Source organism: Epinephelus lanceolatus, chromosome 6 (assembly GCF_041903045.1).
Source record: "Epinephelus lanceolatus isolate andai-2023 chromosome 6, ASM4190304v1, whole genome shotgun sequence".
In the NCBI taxonomy this organism is placed as follows: Eukaryota; Metazoa; Chordata; class Actinopteri; order Perciformes; family Serranidae; genus Epinephelus; species Epinephelus lanceolatus.
Window position 1 is genome coordinate 38626662 of NC_135739.1, and position 13634 is coordinate 38640295.

The window sequence follows — 13634 nt, forward strand, 5'->3', positions numbered from 1 at the left end:
ACAATGCAGATGGACAATGACCCGAAGCATACTGCGAAAGCAACCAAAGAGTTTTTGAAGGCAAAGAAGTGGAATGTTCTGCAATGGCCAAGTCATATCATCTGACCTGAATCCGATTGAACATGCATTTCACTTGCTGAAGACAAAACTGAAAGGAAAATGCCCAAAGAACAAGCAGGAACTGAAGACAGCTGCAGCAGAGGCCTGGCAGAGCATCACCAGAGACGAAACCCAGCGTCTGGTGATGTCCATGGGTTCGAGACTTCAGGCAGTCATTGACTGCAAAGGATTTGCAACAAAGTATTAAAAAGTGACAATTTGATTTATGATTATGTTAGTCTGTCCAATTACTTTTGGTCCCTTAAAAAGGTGGAAGGCACATATAAAATGTGTTGTAATTCCTACACCGTTCACCTGATTTGGATGTAAATACCCTCAAAATTAAGCTCAGAGTCTGCACTTAAAGCACATCTTGATTGTTTCATTTCAAATCCATTGTGGTGTTGTACAGAGCTGGAATGCTGAAAATTGTGTCAATGTCCTGACTGTATATATGTGTGTGTGTGTGTGTGTGTGTGTGTATGTATGTATATATATATATATATATATATATATATATATATATATATATATATATATATATATATATATATATATATATATACATACATACATACATACATATACAGTACAGGCCAAAAGTTTGGATACACTTTCTCATTCAATGCGTTTTCTTTATTTTCATGACTATTTACATTGTAGATTCTCACTGAAGGCATCAAAACTATGAATGAACACATGTGGAGTTATGTACTTAACAAAAAAAGGTGAAATAACTGAAAACATGTTTTATATTCTAGTTTCTTCAAAATAGCCACCCTTTGCTCTGATTACTGCTTTGCACACTCTTGGCATTCTCTCCATGAGCTTCAAGAGGTAGTCACCTGAAATGGTTTCCACTTCACAGGTGTGCCTTATCAGGGTTAATTAGTGGAATTTCTTGCTTTATCAATGGGGTTGGGACCATCAGTTGTGTTGTGCAGAAGTCAGGTTAATACACAGCCGACAGCCCTATTGGACAACTGTTAAAATTCATATTATGGCAAGAACCAATCAGCTAACTAAAGAAAAACGAGTGGCCATCATTACTTTAAGAAATGAAGGTCAGTCAGTCTGGAAAATTGCAAAAACTTTAAATGTGTCCCCAAGTGGAGTCGCAAAAACCATCAAGCGCTACAACGAAACCGGCACACATGAGGACTGACCCAGGAAAGGAAGACCAAGAGTCACCTCTGCTTCTGAGGATAAGTTCATCCGGGTCACCAGCCTCAGAAATCGCAAGTTAACAGCAGCTCAGATCAGAGACCAGATGAGTGCCACACAGAGTTCTAGCAGCAGACCCATCTCTAGAACAACTGTTAAGAGGAGACTGCGCGAATCAGGCCTTCATGGTCAAATAGCTGCTAGGAAACCACTGCTAAGGAGAGGCAACAATCAGAAGAGATTTGTTTGGGCCAAGAAACACAAGGAATGGACATTAGACCAGTGGAAATCTGTGCTTTGGTCTGATGAGTCCAAATTTGAGATCTTTGGTTCCATCCGCCGTGTCTTTGTGAGACGCAGAAAAGGCGAACGGATGGATTCCACATGCCTGGTTCCCACTGTGAAGCATGGAGGAGGAGGTGTGATGGTGTGGGGGTGTTTTGCTGGTGACACTGTTGGGGATTTATTCAAAATTGAAGGCACACTGAACCAGCATGGCTACCACAGCATCCTGCAGCAACATGCCATCCCATCCGGTTTGCGTTTAGTTGGACGATCATTTATTTTTCAACAGGACAATGACCCCAAACACACCTCCAGGCTGTGTAAGGGCTATTTGACCAAGAAGGAGAGTGATGGAGTGCTGCAGCAGATGACCTGGCCTCCACAGTCACCGGACCTGAACCCAATCGAGATGGTTTGGGGTGAGCTGGACCGCAGAGTGAAGGCAAAGGGGCCAACAAGTGCTAAACACCTCTGGGAACTCCTTCAAGACTGTTGGAAAACCATTTCAGGTGACTACCTCTTGAAGCTCATGGAGAGAATGCCAAGAGTGTGCAAAGCAGTAATCAGAGCAAAGGGTGGCTATTTTGAAGAAACTAGAATATAAAACATGTTTTCAGTTATTTCACCTTTTTTTGTTAAGTACATAACTCCACATGTGTTCATTCATAGTTTTGATGCCTTCAGTGAGAATCTACAATGTAAATAGTCATGAAAATAAAGAAAACGCATTGGATGAGAAGGTGTGTCCAAACTTTTGGCCTGTACTGTATGTACATATATATACATATACATATACGTGTATGCATATATAGATTGTTAGAATTGTTAGAATGTTTTTGGCCATGACCAAAACCTCAAACACTAATTATGACAAATTTTATACAATTGTCTAATTGTTAGATACTTCTATCTAATATCCCATTAGACTCTAATAAGATAATATGATGAAATAATATGATGAAATGATAACATTTCATATCTGAAAGGTCAAAGTTCAGAGTCACTGTGGCATCATAATTTTTTGCAAAAGCACTCTTCTGGCCATTGTTCAACTCCATTACTCAGGAACCGAAGGGGAGACATTTGGTCAGTTACTGAATTGGTGACACTGATCTTGGGTGCCCACCTTGAAACTGCTGTTTGTAAAATCTTCTTTGCTGACAGGTTGAAAATGTGAGTAGAGCATTCACGTTTCGCCGAAAAATACACTTAATACTTTCCTATCAAATTCCTTCAAAGTCTTCACCACATATATTATATGAGCCTGGACAGACAGGGAGTGATTCTAGTTTTGCTAAGTAAGCAGTTTTGAAAAACCAAATGTTGGATTTTATGTTGGTTTGCGACTTAAATGACACAAGTGGATTGACCTTATTGAATCTGGACATGAGATAGCAGGGACTGCAGCTATTTTTAAAACCCAAATAGTTTATAAGGATTTCATCACTCCACCGTTTTTGTTGATATACTTTGGAAGTTATTTGCTTGATTAAACTGAAAACAGAACAAATTGCTCATGTGTCCCTTTTCTCCACATTTAGGAAGGTCTTTTAGCACTGCCCAGGTCTCACCCATGAGTCCTACTTTCAACCGACCCTCCAGTTCTCGTCATTTAGCCAGGTAAGCTTTTCACACCACCAACATGTTTCATCTCTTCTCAGCAGAGGCACTCAAGCACAAGTAGTGTGAACATTTATATCCAACTTATATGGGCCATCCTGCTGGCTCTCCTCATACAGAATCACCATCATGAAATCCAATCCAGCCAAGACTCTTACATTTGATCCTCCTCTCTCCCTCCCCCAACATTAACTGCCTTTCACCACTGTCAACCTGAGTGCTGTAAAGCCAGAAGTAATCTTTTAAAATTAAAATTAGCATATGGTGGATACCTTTACCCCGAAGCTCCCCACAGGGCTGAGAGTTTAAACTTTAATCCTGGCACAGTTTGTACTCTTTGGTTACCTAAAGCTGCTTGTTATTGATTTGTGGATACCTGTGGTTTGTCTGTGTTTTTCCAAACAAGCCGCGCAGTCCAGCGAAGTCTTGCCATAATCAGACATGCACGCCAGAAGAAGCAGCAAAAGCAGTACTGCATGTACTACAACCGCTTCGGCAAGTGTAACCGTGGCAACAGCTGTCCCTACATCCATGACCCAGACAAGGTCGCCGTCTGCACTAGGTAACATACAGTAAACACAGAAGAATATGCCATTTGTCATATGTGAAGGCTCAGGGTGGGGAGATTAGTCTTCTGTAAAGGTGGATAATCTTCCATTGCCACTGCATCCAGTGTACACCCAGTAGAGTTGTGAAGTGGGAGGTGTTATTTCAGGTGTCAAGGCCATGGCCCTGAAATAACTTTATGATATTTCAGGGTATTTTTGCGCTAATGATATTCTTGATGGAAAAAAATGTGTTATTGTTAACTCAAGAACAGAGAATTGCAACAAAATAAGCGATATAGTTTTACATGTCAACCTGACAGTTTACCTTCAAATATTCAGTAAAAACTAAACGAAAATTATCTTTCATTTCTTTAGTTTGTAAACAACAGTAACTCAGAGAGATATTCAGATCCTGTATACAATATCAGTAGTTCAACAAAATAAAATCTATGTCAAATTACACATTTAACAGCTCCCAAATACAAAAAAATGTACCCTTGGATCTACATATATAAATCAACAGGTGATTTCCTTCTCTTTTAGCAAAATCCTAAATAATTAGGGTCTGGGCAGCTAAGCTGCCAGGACACTATTGTAATCCTAGGTCTTCTTCTTCTTCTTCTTCTTCTTCTTCTTCTTCTTCTTTCTTCTTTCTTCTTCTGAGGAAATCATACTTCCCATGGGTGAAAACTCACCAAACTTTGCACAAAGGTCCAGTCTCATGCCAGATATCCTCAGCTGTAAACTCAAGCCAATAGTCCTGATGGTGGCGCTACAGCAAGTGTCTGAAGTACAAAACTTTGAAAATTCATAACAAATCAACCATACGTGCTACAACTTCACAACTTTCATCAAACTGTAGCCCCAATACTGAAGAAACTTTTGTATGTTCAAACCTATTAAAAATTATGAAGTTCATCACTCTGTTTTTTTTTTATTTTTTTCAAAAACTGTAAAACTTCTTAAACCTATCTCCTCCCACAATTTTTGCTCAGTTGACACCAAACTTGCTACAGAGCACCTTCAGACTGTCCTACAAAAACTACGTTTCTCAGATTTTTGATTTATCAAAAATTGAGCCTACAGTGCATCAAAATGTTTGACTGTAACGTTACTGTAAACATATACATGCAAATTTTTGCTAAATAAATCTTCAATGTTCATGAAAAAAATGACATAATTCTAGAGTCATGGTAGATGATGTGTGGCAAATTTCAGAATTTTATCTCAAAAACTGAATTTTTGACAGCATTTTGAATTTTGCTCTAATGTGAACAATTGGAGTCAATGTAAAAATTGCAATTTTAAACATCAGTTTTTCACTTATGGAGCAAATCAATCATTGTTACAAACAAATTACCAACATCTCCATGCTGTCTAGATGCAATATGTGTATTTTCAGATTTTTGTCTTAATAACTGAATTTTTTACAGTGGTTTCAAATCTGCCTTTCCATGCACGGATGGCTGGTTTCCTACACAACAGTGAGAGGCTTACTCAATTTGTGAAGCCACTGTTGAGTTGCTACTTGCCAATTAGCTCAGAGTGGTAGATGACTGTCGTAGGTTCCAGAGGTTGCTCAGAATTGCCTTAAAATGCCCGGACCCGACCCATAGCTGCGCAGCAGCTATAATTCATTGTTTGTTTGTTTTTCCACGTGAAACTTTATGCTCTGCCATTTCTCCTCTTATCATCACGCTGCAAAATGTGACAGGCTGTTATGCTACGATAACTGTTGCACATTCACATACAGTGTCTCGCATAAGTGAGTACACTCCTCCCATTTTTGCAAATATTTCATTATATCTTGTCATGGGACAACACTATAGAAATGACACTTTGATATAACTTAAAGTAGTCAATGTACAGCTTGTATAGTAGTATAGATTTACCTTCCTCTGAAAATTACTCAAAACACAGCCATCAACATCTAAACAGCTGGCAACATAAGTGAGTACACCCCACAGTGAACATGTCCAAATTGTGCCTAAAGTGTTAATATTTTGTGTGTCAACCATTATTACCTAGCACTGCCTTAACCCTTTTGGGCATGGAATTCACCAGAGCTCACAGGTTGCTTCAGGAATCCTCTCCCACTCCTCCATGATGACATCATGGAGCAGATGGATGTGAAGACACCTTGCGCTACCCCACCTTCAGCTTGAGGATGGCCCACAGGTGCACAGGTGAGTTTAGGGCTGGATACATACTTGGCCAGTCCATCACCTTCACTTTCAGCTTCTTCAGCAAGGCAGTTGTCATCTTCTAGGTGTGTTTTGGGTCATTATCATGTTGGAAAACTTGATAATGAAAACTTGCAGCTCAGTTTCTGAAGAGGGGCGATCATGCTCTGCTTGGAATTCATGTTTCCCTAAATGAACCGAGCTCCCCAGAGCCGGCAGCACTCATGCAGCCCCAAACCATGATGCTTCCACCTCTATACTTGACTGTAAGCAAGGGACAGTTGTCTTGGTGCTCTTCACCAAGGTGCCACACATGCTGAGAGAGCACCAAGACAACTGTCCCTTGCCTACAGTCAAGTATAGTGGTGGCAGCAGCACTCATGCAGCCCCAAACCATGATGCTGCCACCATTGACTGTAGGCAAGGGGCAGTTGTCTTGGTGCTCTTTCAGCATGTGCAATGCAGTTTTCCAACATGATATTGACCCAAACACACCTAGTAGATGACAACTGCCTTGCTGAGGAAGCTGAAGGTGAAGGTGATGGACTGGCCAAGTATGTATCCAGCCCTAAACTCACCTGTGCACCTGTGGGCCATCCTCAAGCTGAAGGTGGAGGAGCGCAAGGTGTCTTCACATCCATCTGCTCCATGATGTCATCATGGAGGAGTGGGAGTGGATTCCTGAAGCAACCTGTGAGCTCTGGTGAACTCCATGCCCAAAAGGGTTAAGGCAGTGCTAGATAATAATGGTTGGCACACAAAATATTGACACGTTAGGCACAATTTGGACATGTTCACTGTGGGGTGTACTCACTTATGTTGCCAGCTGTTTAGATGTTGATGGCTATGTTTAGAGTAATTTTCAGAGGAAGGTAAATCTATACTACTATACAAGCTGTACACTGACTACTTTAAGTTATATCAAAGTGTCATTTCTGTAGTGTTGTCCCATGAAAAGATATAATGAAATATTTGCAAAAATGAGAGGGTAGTATATGTAGGTTTTTGTCGAGCCACGAGCGTCTCATAGGTTTACGTTACCAAACGTTTATGACAAAAGCACTTGACAACACCGCCTCCCGTGTGCGCACAGCAAGACAGGAGAGGGAGAGACGCTGTGCTGCTGCCGAAGGAGCCACTGAATGAGTTCCCTCTGAGCTGTATCTCGCTAATAGAGTCTGAGATGTCAGGGGCTGTTCATAAAACATTAAGGACGCCCAGGCCTAACAGCGCCACACTTTATTCCACACTACTGAAGCTGCGTCTCTCTTTGGAATCACTGCAAAGTCGGTAATAATTTTGCTTTCAGCCATGCTTGTTGTTGCCGTGCGTAACAGTATGACGTCAATATGTCAGCAAGTCAAAATACTGTGAATATCACAATATGAATTTTTCATATATTAAAATTGTACCGGTATTATCATAAACAGTTTATGGCACACCCCTAGCGTCAAGGGTTCAGATATAAGGTCTGTTTTTTGATACTCAGTGTTAGATAACTGGCATTTGGAGAACTTAGAGGCTTCTCTGGACCTCATCCAATGTCCACAGGTCAGCTGGGGATCTTTGCTGCATGTCATTCTTCATATCTCTCCCCCTTAAAGGTCCTCTTTCTTAATTAAGTCCATAAGAACTCATCACTATTCATCAAAATTTCAATTTTTTTTCATGAAAAAAAAAATCCCTTCAGTTCCTTAAAATGGCTCAGATCTATGAGCATGCAAAATAACCCCACACCTCAGCCACTCACCTGCAGTCTGATCATAGCTGGCCACCTTTGACTCTGCTCATCAAACACACAACGGCCTGTAAATGGTAATAGATAACATGAGCCTTTGGCTTGACTACGTTACCAAATAGCTAATGACGTGTTGCTTATTTTAGGCAACCTTGTTCCTGATTGCCAGCTCTGACAAGTTGAAGTGAAAGTGAAACTTAGCTTGCAAAATACAGCTTTCTGTTCTGACATCCCTTATTTCGTTGCAGCAGTAATGGGATTGGTTCCTTAGGTTTTTTAATGTAACAAAACATGGAAGTCAGAATACGTGTTTTTAAGACTGTCATTTGTACACTGCAGTTAACTGCTTAATTAGTTGATGATGTGTCTTGTAGCATATAAAAACACCATATGAATATAAGGTTAAATACTTGATTTTCACTGTAGAGGGTGTCTTTAATGTCCTGTCATTTGCTCAACTTTCACTTTCCAATGAAGGCATCAAAAAGAGCCCCTAAAATTTTGAAGGAAAAAAAAAACTTTTCTTGATAAATTATTAGGAGAAAAGAGCCTGTCAACACAAAACATGTCTCAAAGGGATTGCTTTAAAAATAAAAATTGTGTCTGATTTGTTCTTCTTAAAAATGTATTTAAATTTGAGGCTACATTATGCATTTTTGTTGTTTTATGTTGAGGTACATTAAGTAAGTCATTAAAAGAAAACTTTCAAATGGCCAGTTACAATAGGGTATAAAAAAACTCCCAGAGCCAGCAGCTCCTCTCACTTTGCATCTCTATTAGCTTCTGCCTTCTCAGACCTGTTCCCGTTGTGTATGTGCAGGTTTCTACGAGGAACGTGCAAGCAGGCAGATGGGACCTGCCCATTCTCCCATAAGGTGGCTAAAGAGAAGGTAACATACACTCACACATGAAGAGGTGTTGGACAACATAGTGTTTTATGGGTTTTCATTGCAAAGGCCAGGGTTGGGAACAGTGTGCAGCTATAAGATGACACACTATTGGGTACAGTCGTCGTGGATCGTATTTGCGTTCTTGGCACGGCTCCTCTTTCCATGACACATGAAGGAATGTGGAGGACTTCACCTGAAGGGGGGTTTAAGGAGGGGCTTATGGGTAGATAAACAGCCTAAAGGTTAGAGCTTGTGACTGAGGGTCACCTGTTCAATCTTCAGACCAGCAAGATGAATCAAGGTGTGCATTGCTTTCTCCTTCCTCATCACCTCCTTCCTACTAAGTGTGTATAACTGTGAGTGTATACAGCTGGAAAAAAACTAAAACAAAGAAGTAACAATGTGAATTAAGCACGGGTGTCTTACTCTCAGCAGTAACATGAAACACAGTGTTTACCCAAGACCTTTGGTAATGCACCTTATCCAGCTAAGGAGCAGCAGCAACTCAGTCAGTCCAGGACTATGTGATAATATGACTGAAATTAATATCATGATATTCAGCCTATGGACAGAAAATTTGTCAGGAACAACTGTGGTAACTGATCAAATGTTGAATGTTAGTTCAAACTTCCAAAATGACCAAAGTTTTATACATTAACTTTGGCTCTTTAAATTATGATGGGCACTTTTCACAAACAACTGAATCATTCATCAGTACATTGACTGAAGGAAATAATTGTCAGATTATCAATAAAAAAAAATATGTGTTAGTTGGAGCCCTAAAAATATTAATAAGAATAATTTTTCAAAGGCTTTGAGGCTCATGTAACCACTGTTCATATTGTGGAGAATTTAATTAGTAGACTGTAACTATAAAATATAAGGATGTTTTGCTGCCTCTTGCAGCTGCTGGATTTGGAGAAAAAATAACTTAATTCACTGGGCCGACTGCCGGGATTTTTAAGGTGGAACATTAAATTGTAATGTTCCTAAATGCATGAGCTGATGACGTAACTCAATCAATACACCTTGAATATTCTATATTACAACTCTGACCATTACTTAAAGGCGCTGTATGTAAGAATGTGGCCAAAACGTTACTGCACTCAAATTCAAAATACTGCCGCGAGTCGTGTCCGCCCCCCCCTCCCCTACAGATTCGAGGTTGCTGGAGAGCGGCACACTGGAGACTGATTTGTTTGCCCATGGGCGGCTGCTGTGGCAGGGCTGCGTCACCGCATCCTTGATCTTCGGTGTTCCAGCAGACCGTTCGAGCAAGTCCGGCTTCTCTGCTGCTAATGCTGCTCCCGGGATACAGCTGAGGAGACTGCTAATGCTGTGTACCGGGACACTGCTAATGCTGCTTGCCGTGCTGCTGTAGCTCAGTCGTAACTGTAACTGATGCTGAGACTCTACTGACTGCGTGACTGGTAGACGGCGGTGGGTGGTGCAACAGGCCAAAACAAATTCAAAACATAAACATGATTTGCGGACCGTAAAATATTTTTTTTTAATTGCGAATATTCTGGCTGTACTATTGTTGTTGGTGAGATCAGTATGTTATATGAACATTATTCCTTAGTCTCTGTGACATATTAGGAGGATTTTACGACTGTTTTCTTTAGATTTCTTACATATAGCTCCTTTAAGTTTTTTATGACATAAACTTTTAGTAATGAGTGGATCTTCAAGTGTTTATATGTATTAATTTCGGCAGGGTCACCAAACCCCTGTGCTTGCCTGAGAAGGACTAAATGCACAAAGCTGTTATTTTTAAATATCCCATCTAGAGAGTGTCACTGCGGCCCGTTCTATTTTGTTCTTAAAATGTCGGCATGCAGCCTCGTTCTGTGGATGATAAACGAGGTGCAGACTTTCCTCTTTGTCACCAATAATGAGGAAATACAGTGAGTGCTGGACAGAGCAGTGAGTGACAACAACCCCGCCCACATTTAAGGGTACGGTTTGCAGTGGAAACGCCAGGGTCTTGGTACCATGTCTGTGGGGTAATTTTGGTTCCAAAGGTACCATACCGGAAGTGTTTGGTGGAAACTGGGCATAAGAGACTGATGCGAACAACAGTTTTTGAAATTGGTCCAGTACTGATTGAGAGGGCAGCTGCCAGCAGCCACATAACGGGCAACATTGTAAGCATATGGGGCCACTAAATACTGTCACTGTATCTTCATTAAAAGTGGTTATTTTTGACACAGACAGGCTCAGATTATTATTATAAGTGGCTTAAATTCCTCTTTATTGTTCACTTGATCCGGTCTGTGTGTAATTGTCTCATCAAGCAGAAGTCTGGCTCTGAAATCCCACGAGATGTCACTTGTTGTAATAATGAAATATTGATATTGCAATAATAATGCCCACGCTGAAAGACTAACTCAAGTGATTGAATTCAAACCAATATTTATTTACAACATAGGCATTCTTCCTCTGTGGGTGTAGAGTCACATCACCCACAGAAACACCACCAGTCTCCTGAGCTTCTCAGCCTTCACAGCAGCAGCTGGTGCACCCTTCGCTGTCTGTTGTCTTTCTCTGTCTCTCCTTGTCCACGCTTCATGCGTATACTCTGACTGAAATAAATGTGGGTAGCGACTGAATTTGAAAGGCCTCATCCACAATCAGGTAAAATAATCATCCATGACATTGAAAATCTTTTAGATAACACTGAACTACGTTTTCTGTACTCAACACAAGAAACTATTCCCCTTACTACTCTCTCCAAATGTCCCTCACGTTTCCACTGCTGTCTTCCTGCAACAAGTGACATCTCGAGAATTCAGAACAAGACTTCCACTTGATGAGATAATGTCAAACAGACCAGATCAAGTGAAAGGTAAAGAGACACTTCAGCCACTTATAATAACTTATTATATAATTTATAATAACAATCTGAGCCTGTCTATGAAAAAAATAATTACTTAAATCAAGATCCAGCGACAGTGTTCGGTTGCCCCATATGCTTACATTGTGGCCTGTTATGCAGCTGCTGGCTGCTACCCTCTCACTCAACACTGGACCAATTTTAAAATTGTTATTCACATCAGTCTTCTAGACAGATACACACAGGAAAATAGGGTCCAGGTTAAAAGATTACGTAGTTATCCTTTAAAAGTCATTAAATAGTCTCAAATTTGAATTTGTGAGGTCTTAATTTCTGTCAAAATGAGCCAAGCTGATCTGTGTGAAAGTCCAGATTTCTGATCTTAGAAATATTTAAACCTACCACTGAACCTAATACTGCCTTTTTACTTTATACTACATTTGACACCTGTTGGCAAAATGTAGATTACCCCAATTCACTCTAATAGCCATATTCCTGCACATTCCTGCCCCTGCACAGGACAACATATATACTTACCTTTACAATGCTTGAATAGGAAAAAAATATTTGGCAAAAAAAAAAAAAAAACAGACTTAAATTTAATTTAGAATTATCTTGAAAAGCATAAATGTAAGAGTGTGATGCCTGTAGACACCCTTGCTGAAGGACAGCTGATTAACTATTCATGCCCATCACAATGATTGTGTTTTTGCATTTGTTTGAATACAAGTATGCATGTAGCTTTAATAAAACTGTAAATATAATATATCTGATAATTTGGATGTATTAGTTATTTTTTACTCTGTCATATCCCATCATTTTACCTGCTAGCTGTAGCCACAGTTGGCCTAAGCCTCGACATCAGCTGGATTTGTTTGTGAGTGTGTTTATGTTTTAGTAGGTATTCTTGACCGTCTAAGGGAAAGTGTAGCCACTTAAAAAGGGAAAGCTGTTTTTCTTTTTTCCTTTTTTTCCCATAGACAAACAACCCTACAACAGGTGCCATGCCTAACCCTCCAAACACACACACACACACACACCACGCACACACACCACACACACAATGCCCTGCACCTGTGTTAGTTGTCACACTACTTGCCTGTAAGTGCTGAGAGCCCAGCTGTCTGTTTGTAATGCCACCTCTCCAACAGCCCCCCTCACCCCCAAACCTTTGGCCCATCCCTCCACAGGATACTACTGCTCTGATTTCATGTGAACCCCTTAAACAGGACTGTATGGGCTCTTGGGGAGAAGTGGAGTTGATATTTAAAGGGGGGGTGCGGGGTTATGTGCCCAGCATCTCTCCGAACCTGATCCGAGCGCTAGTGTTGATAGGTGAGCCCGAATCTAGAATCCTGCACCCCGCCCCCTGTCCCCCCACTACCACAAATACCTCGAAACTGGATACCCCTGAGCCTAGCATTACCCCCTCACCACCACACCCGGGGACACCACCCTCCCTCCACCACTGGCCCAGTCTGTGCACACATCCAGAGCACATAAACACATCATGAGCTGGACAAGCTGCAGCCTGGATAAATATTTCTGTAGCAGTTAATTAGGTAGAACTGATCCCATCCCAACAAGGTGGAGTCCCTCTCACACTCCGCCTCCCCCCCACCCTCCTCCCATCTTTCTTCACCGAACCCCCTCAGAGGTATATTTAGACCGGCATCCACCAGGCTCACCCTCGCACACCAAACAGTAGACCTCTCTGCGCACACACAACCACACACACACAGACGCCCAGCACACGTGCTGTCAAGACACACATTCACTCTCACTCTGCCGCTGTCAACTGCAATTAAGGTCATTTAACTGCTCAGTGTGACAGATTGCTTGGCACATGGGACATGTCTGAACTGTTCATGATGGTGGTTTTAGAGCCACATGTCTGTTAACAAACTCATACAGTTTCATGTAATCTCATGCACCCATCACCCCGCTCACTCTCCGTTGTTGTTTTCTGTATTTTCATTGGCTTCTTTCTTTACTGGACAGCTCACGGGGAGACAATCTTGATGAAGAACAGAAACAGAATGGAAAAAACGATAGACACAGGGAAAGAAAACAGCAACACTGTTTGTCACTGATGTGTTGGTGTCATACACTCCATGACATACACCACCATAACCCTTTCTTTTTATTGCCCCATATTTTAAAGCCACAGTTTGAACCTTGGGACTTTTTTTTTGCTATCAGAAGCAAATCCCAGCTTATTGTCTGATACGTTTTCAGGAAGAATGCCAGGGATCAAAAGTGCTTGATTCA

The 13634-nt window shown here is 41.0% G+C and overlaps 1 protein-coding gene across 2 annotated transcripts in view; it reads left to right on the forward strand.

The window, feature by feature from the left end:
- zc3h3 (zinc finger CCCH-type containing 3) overlaps positions 1-13634 on the forward strand; it is a 94715-nt gene that overhangs the window by 63079 nt on the left and 18002 nt on the right. For both annotated transcript variants that reach the window (XM_033622770.2, XM_033622771.2), the window contains exons 6-8: positions 3090-3168; positions 3575-3730; positions 8458-8527. In XM_033622770.2, the coding sequence (XP_033478661.1) occupies positions 3090-3168; positions 3575-3730; positions 8458-8527 (305 nt within the window). The remainder of the gene's footprint in view (positions 1-3089; positions 3169-3574; positions 3731-8457; positions 8528-13634) is intronic.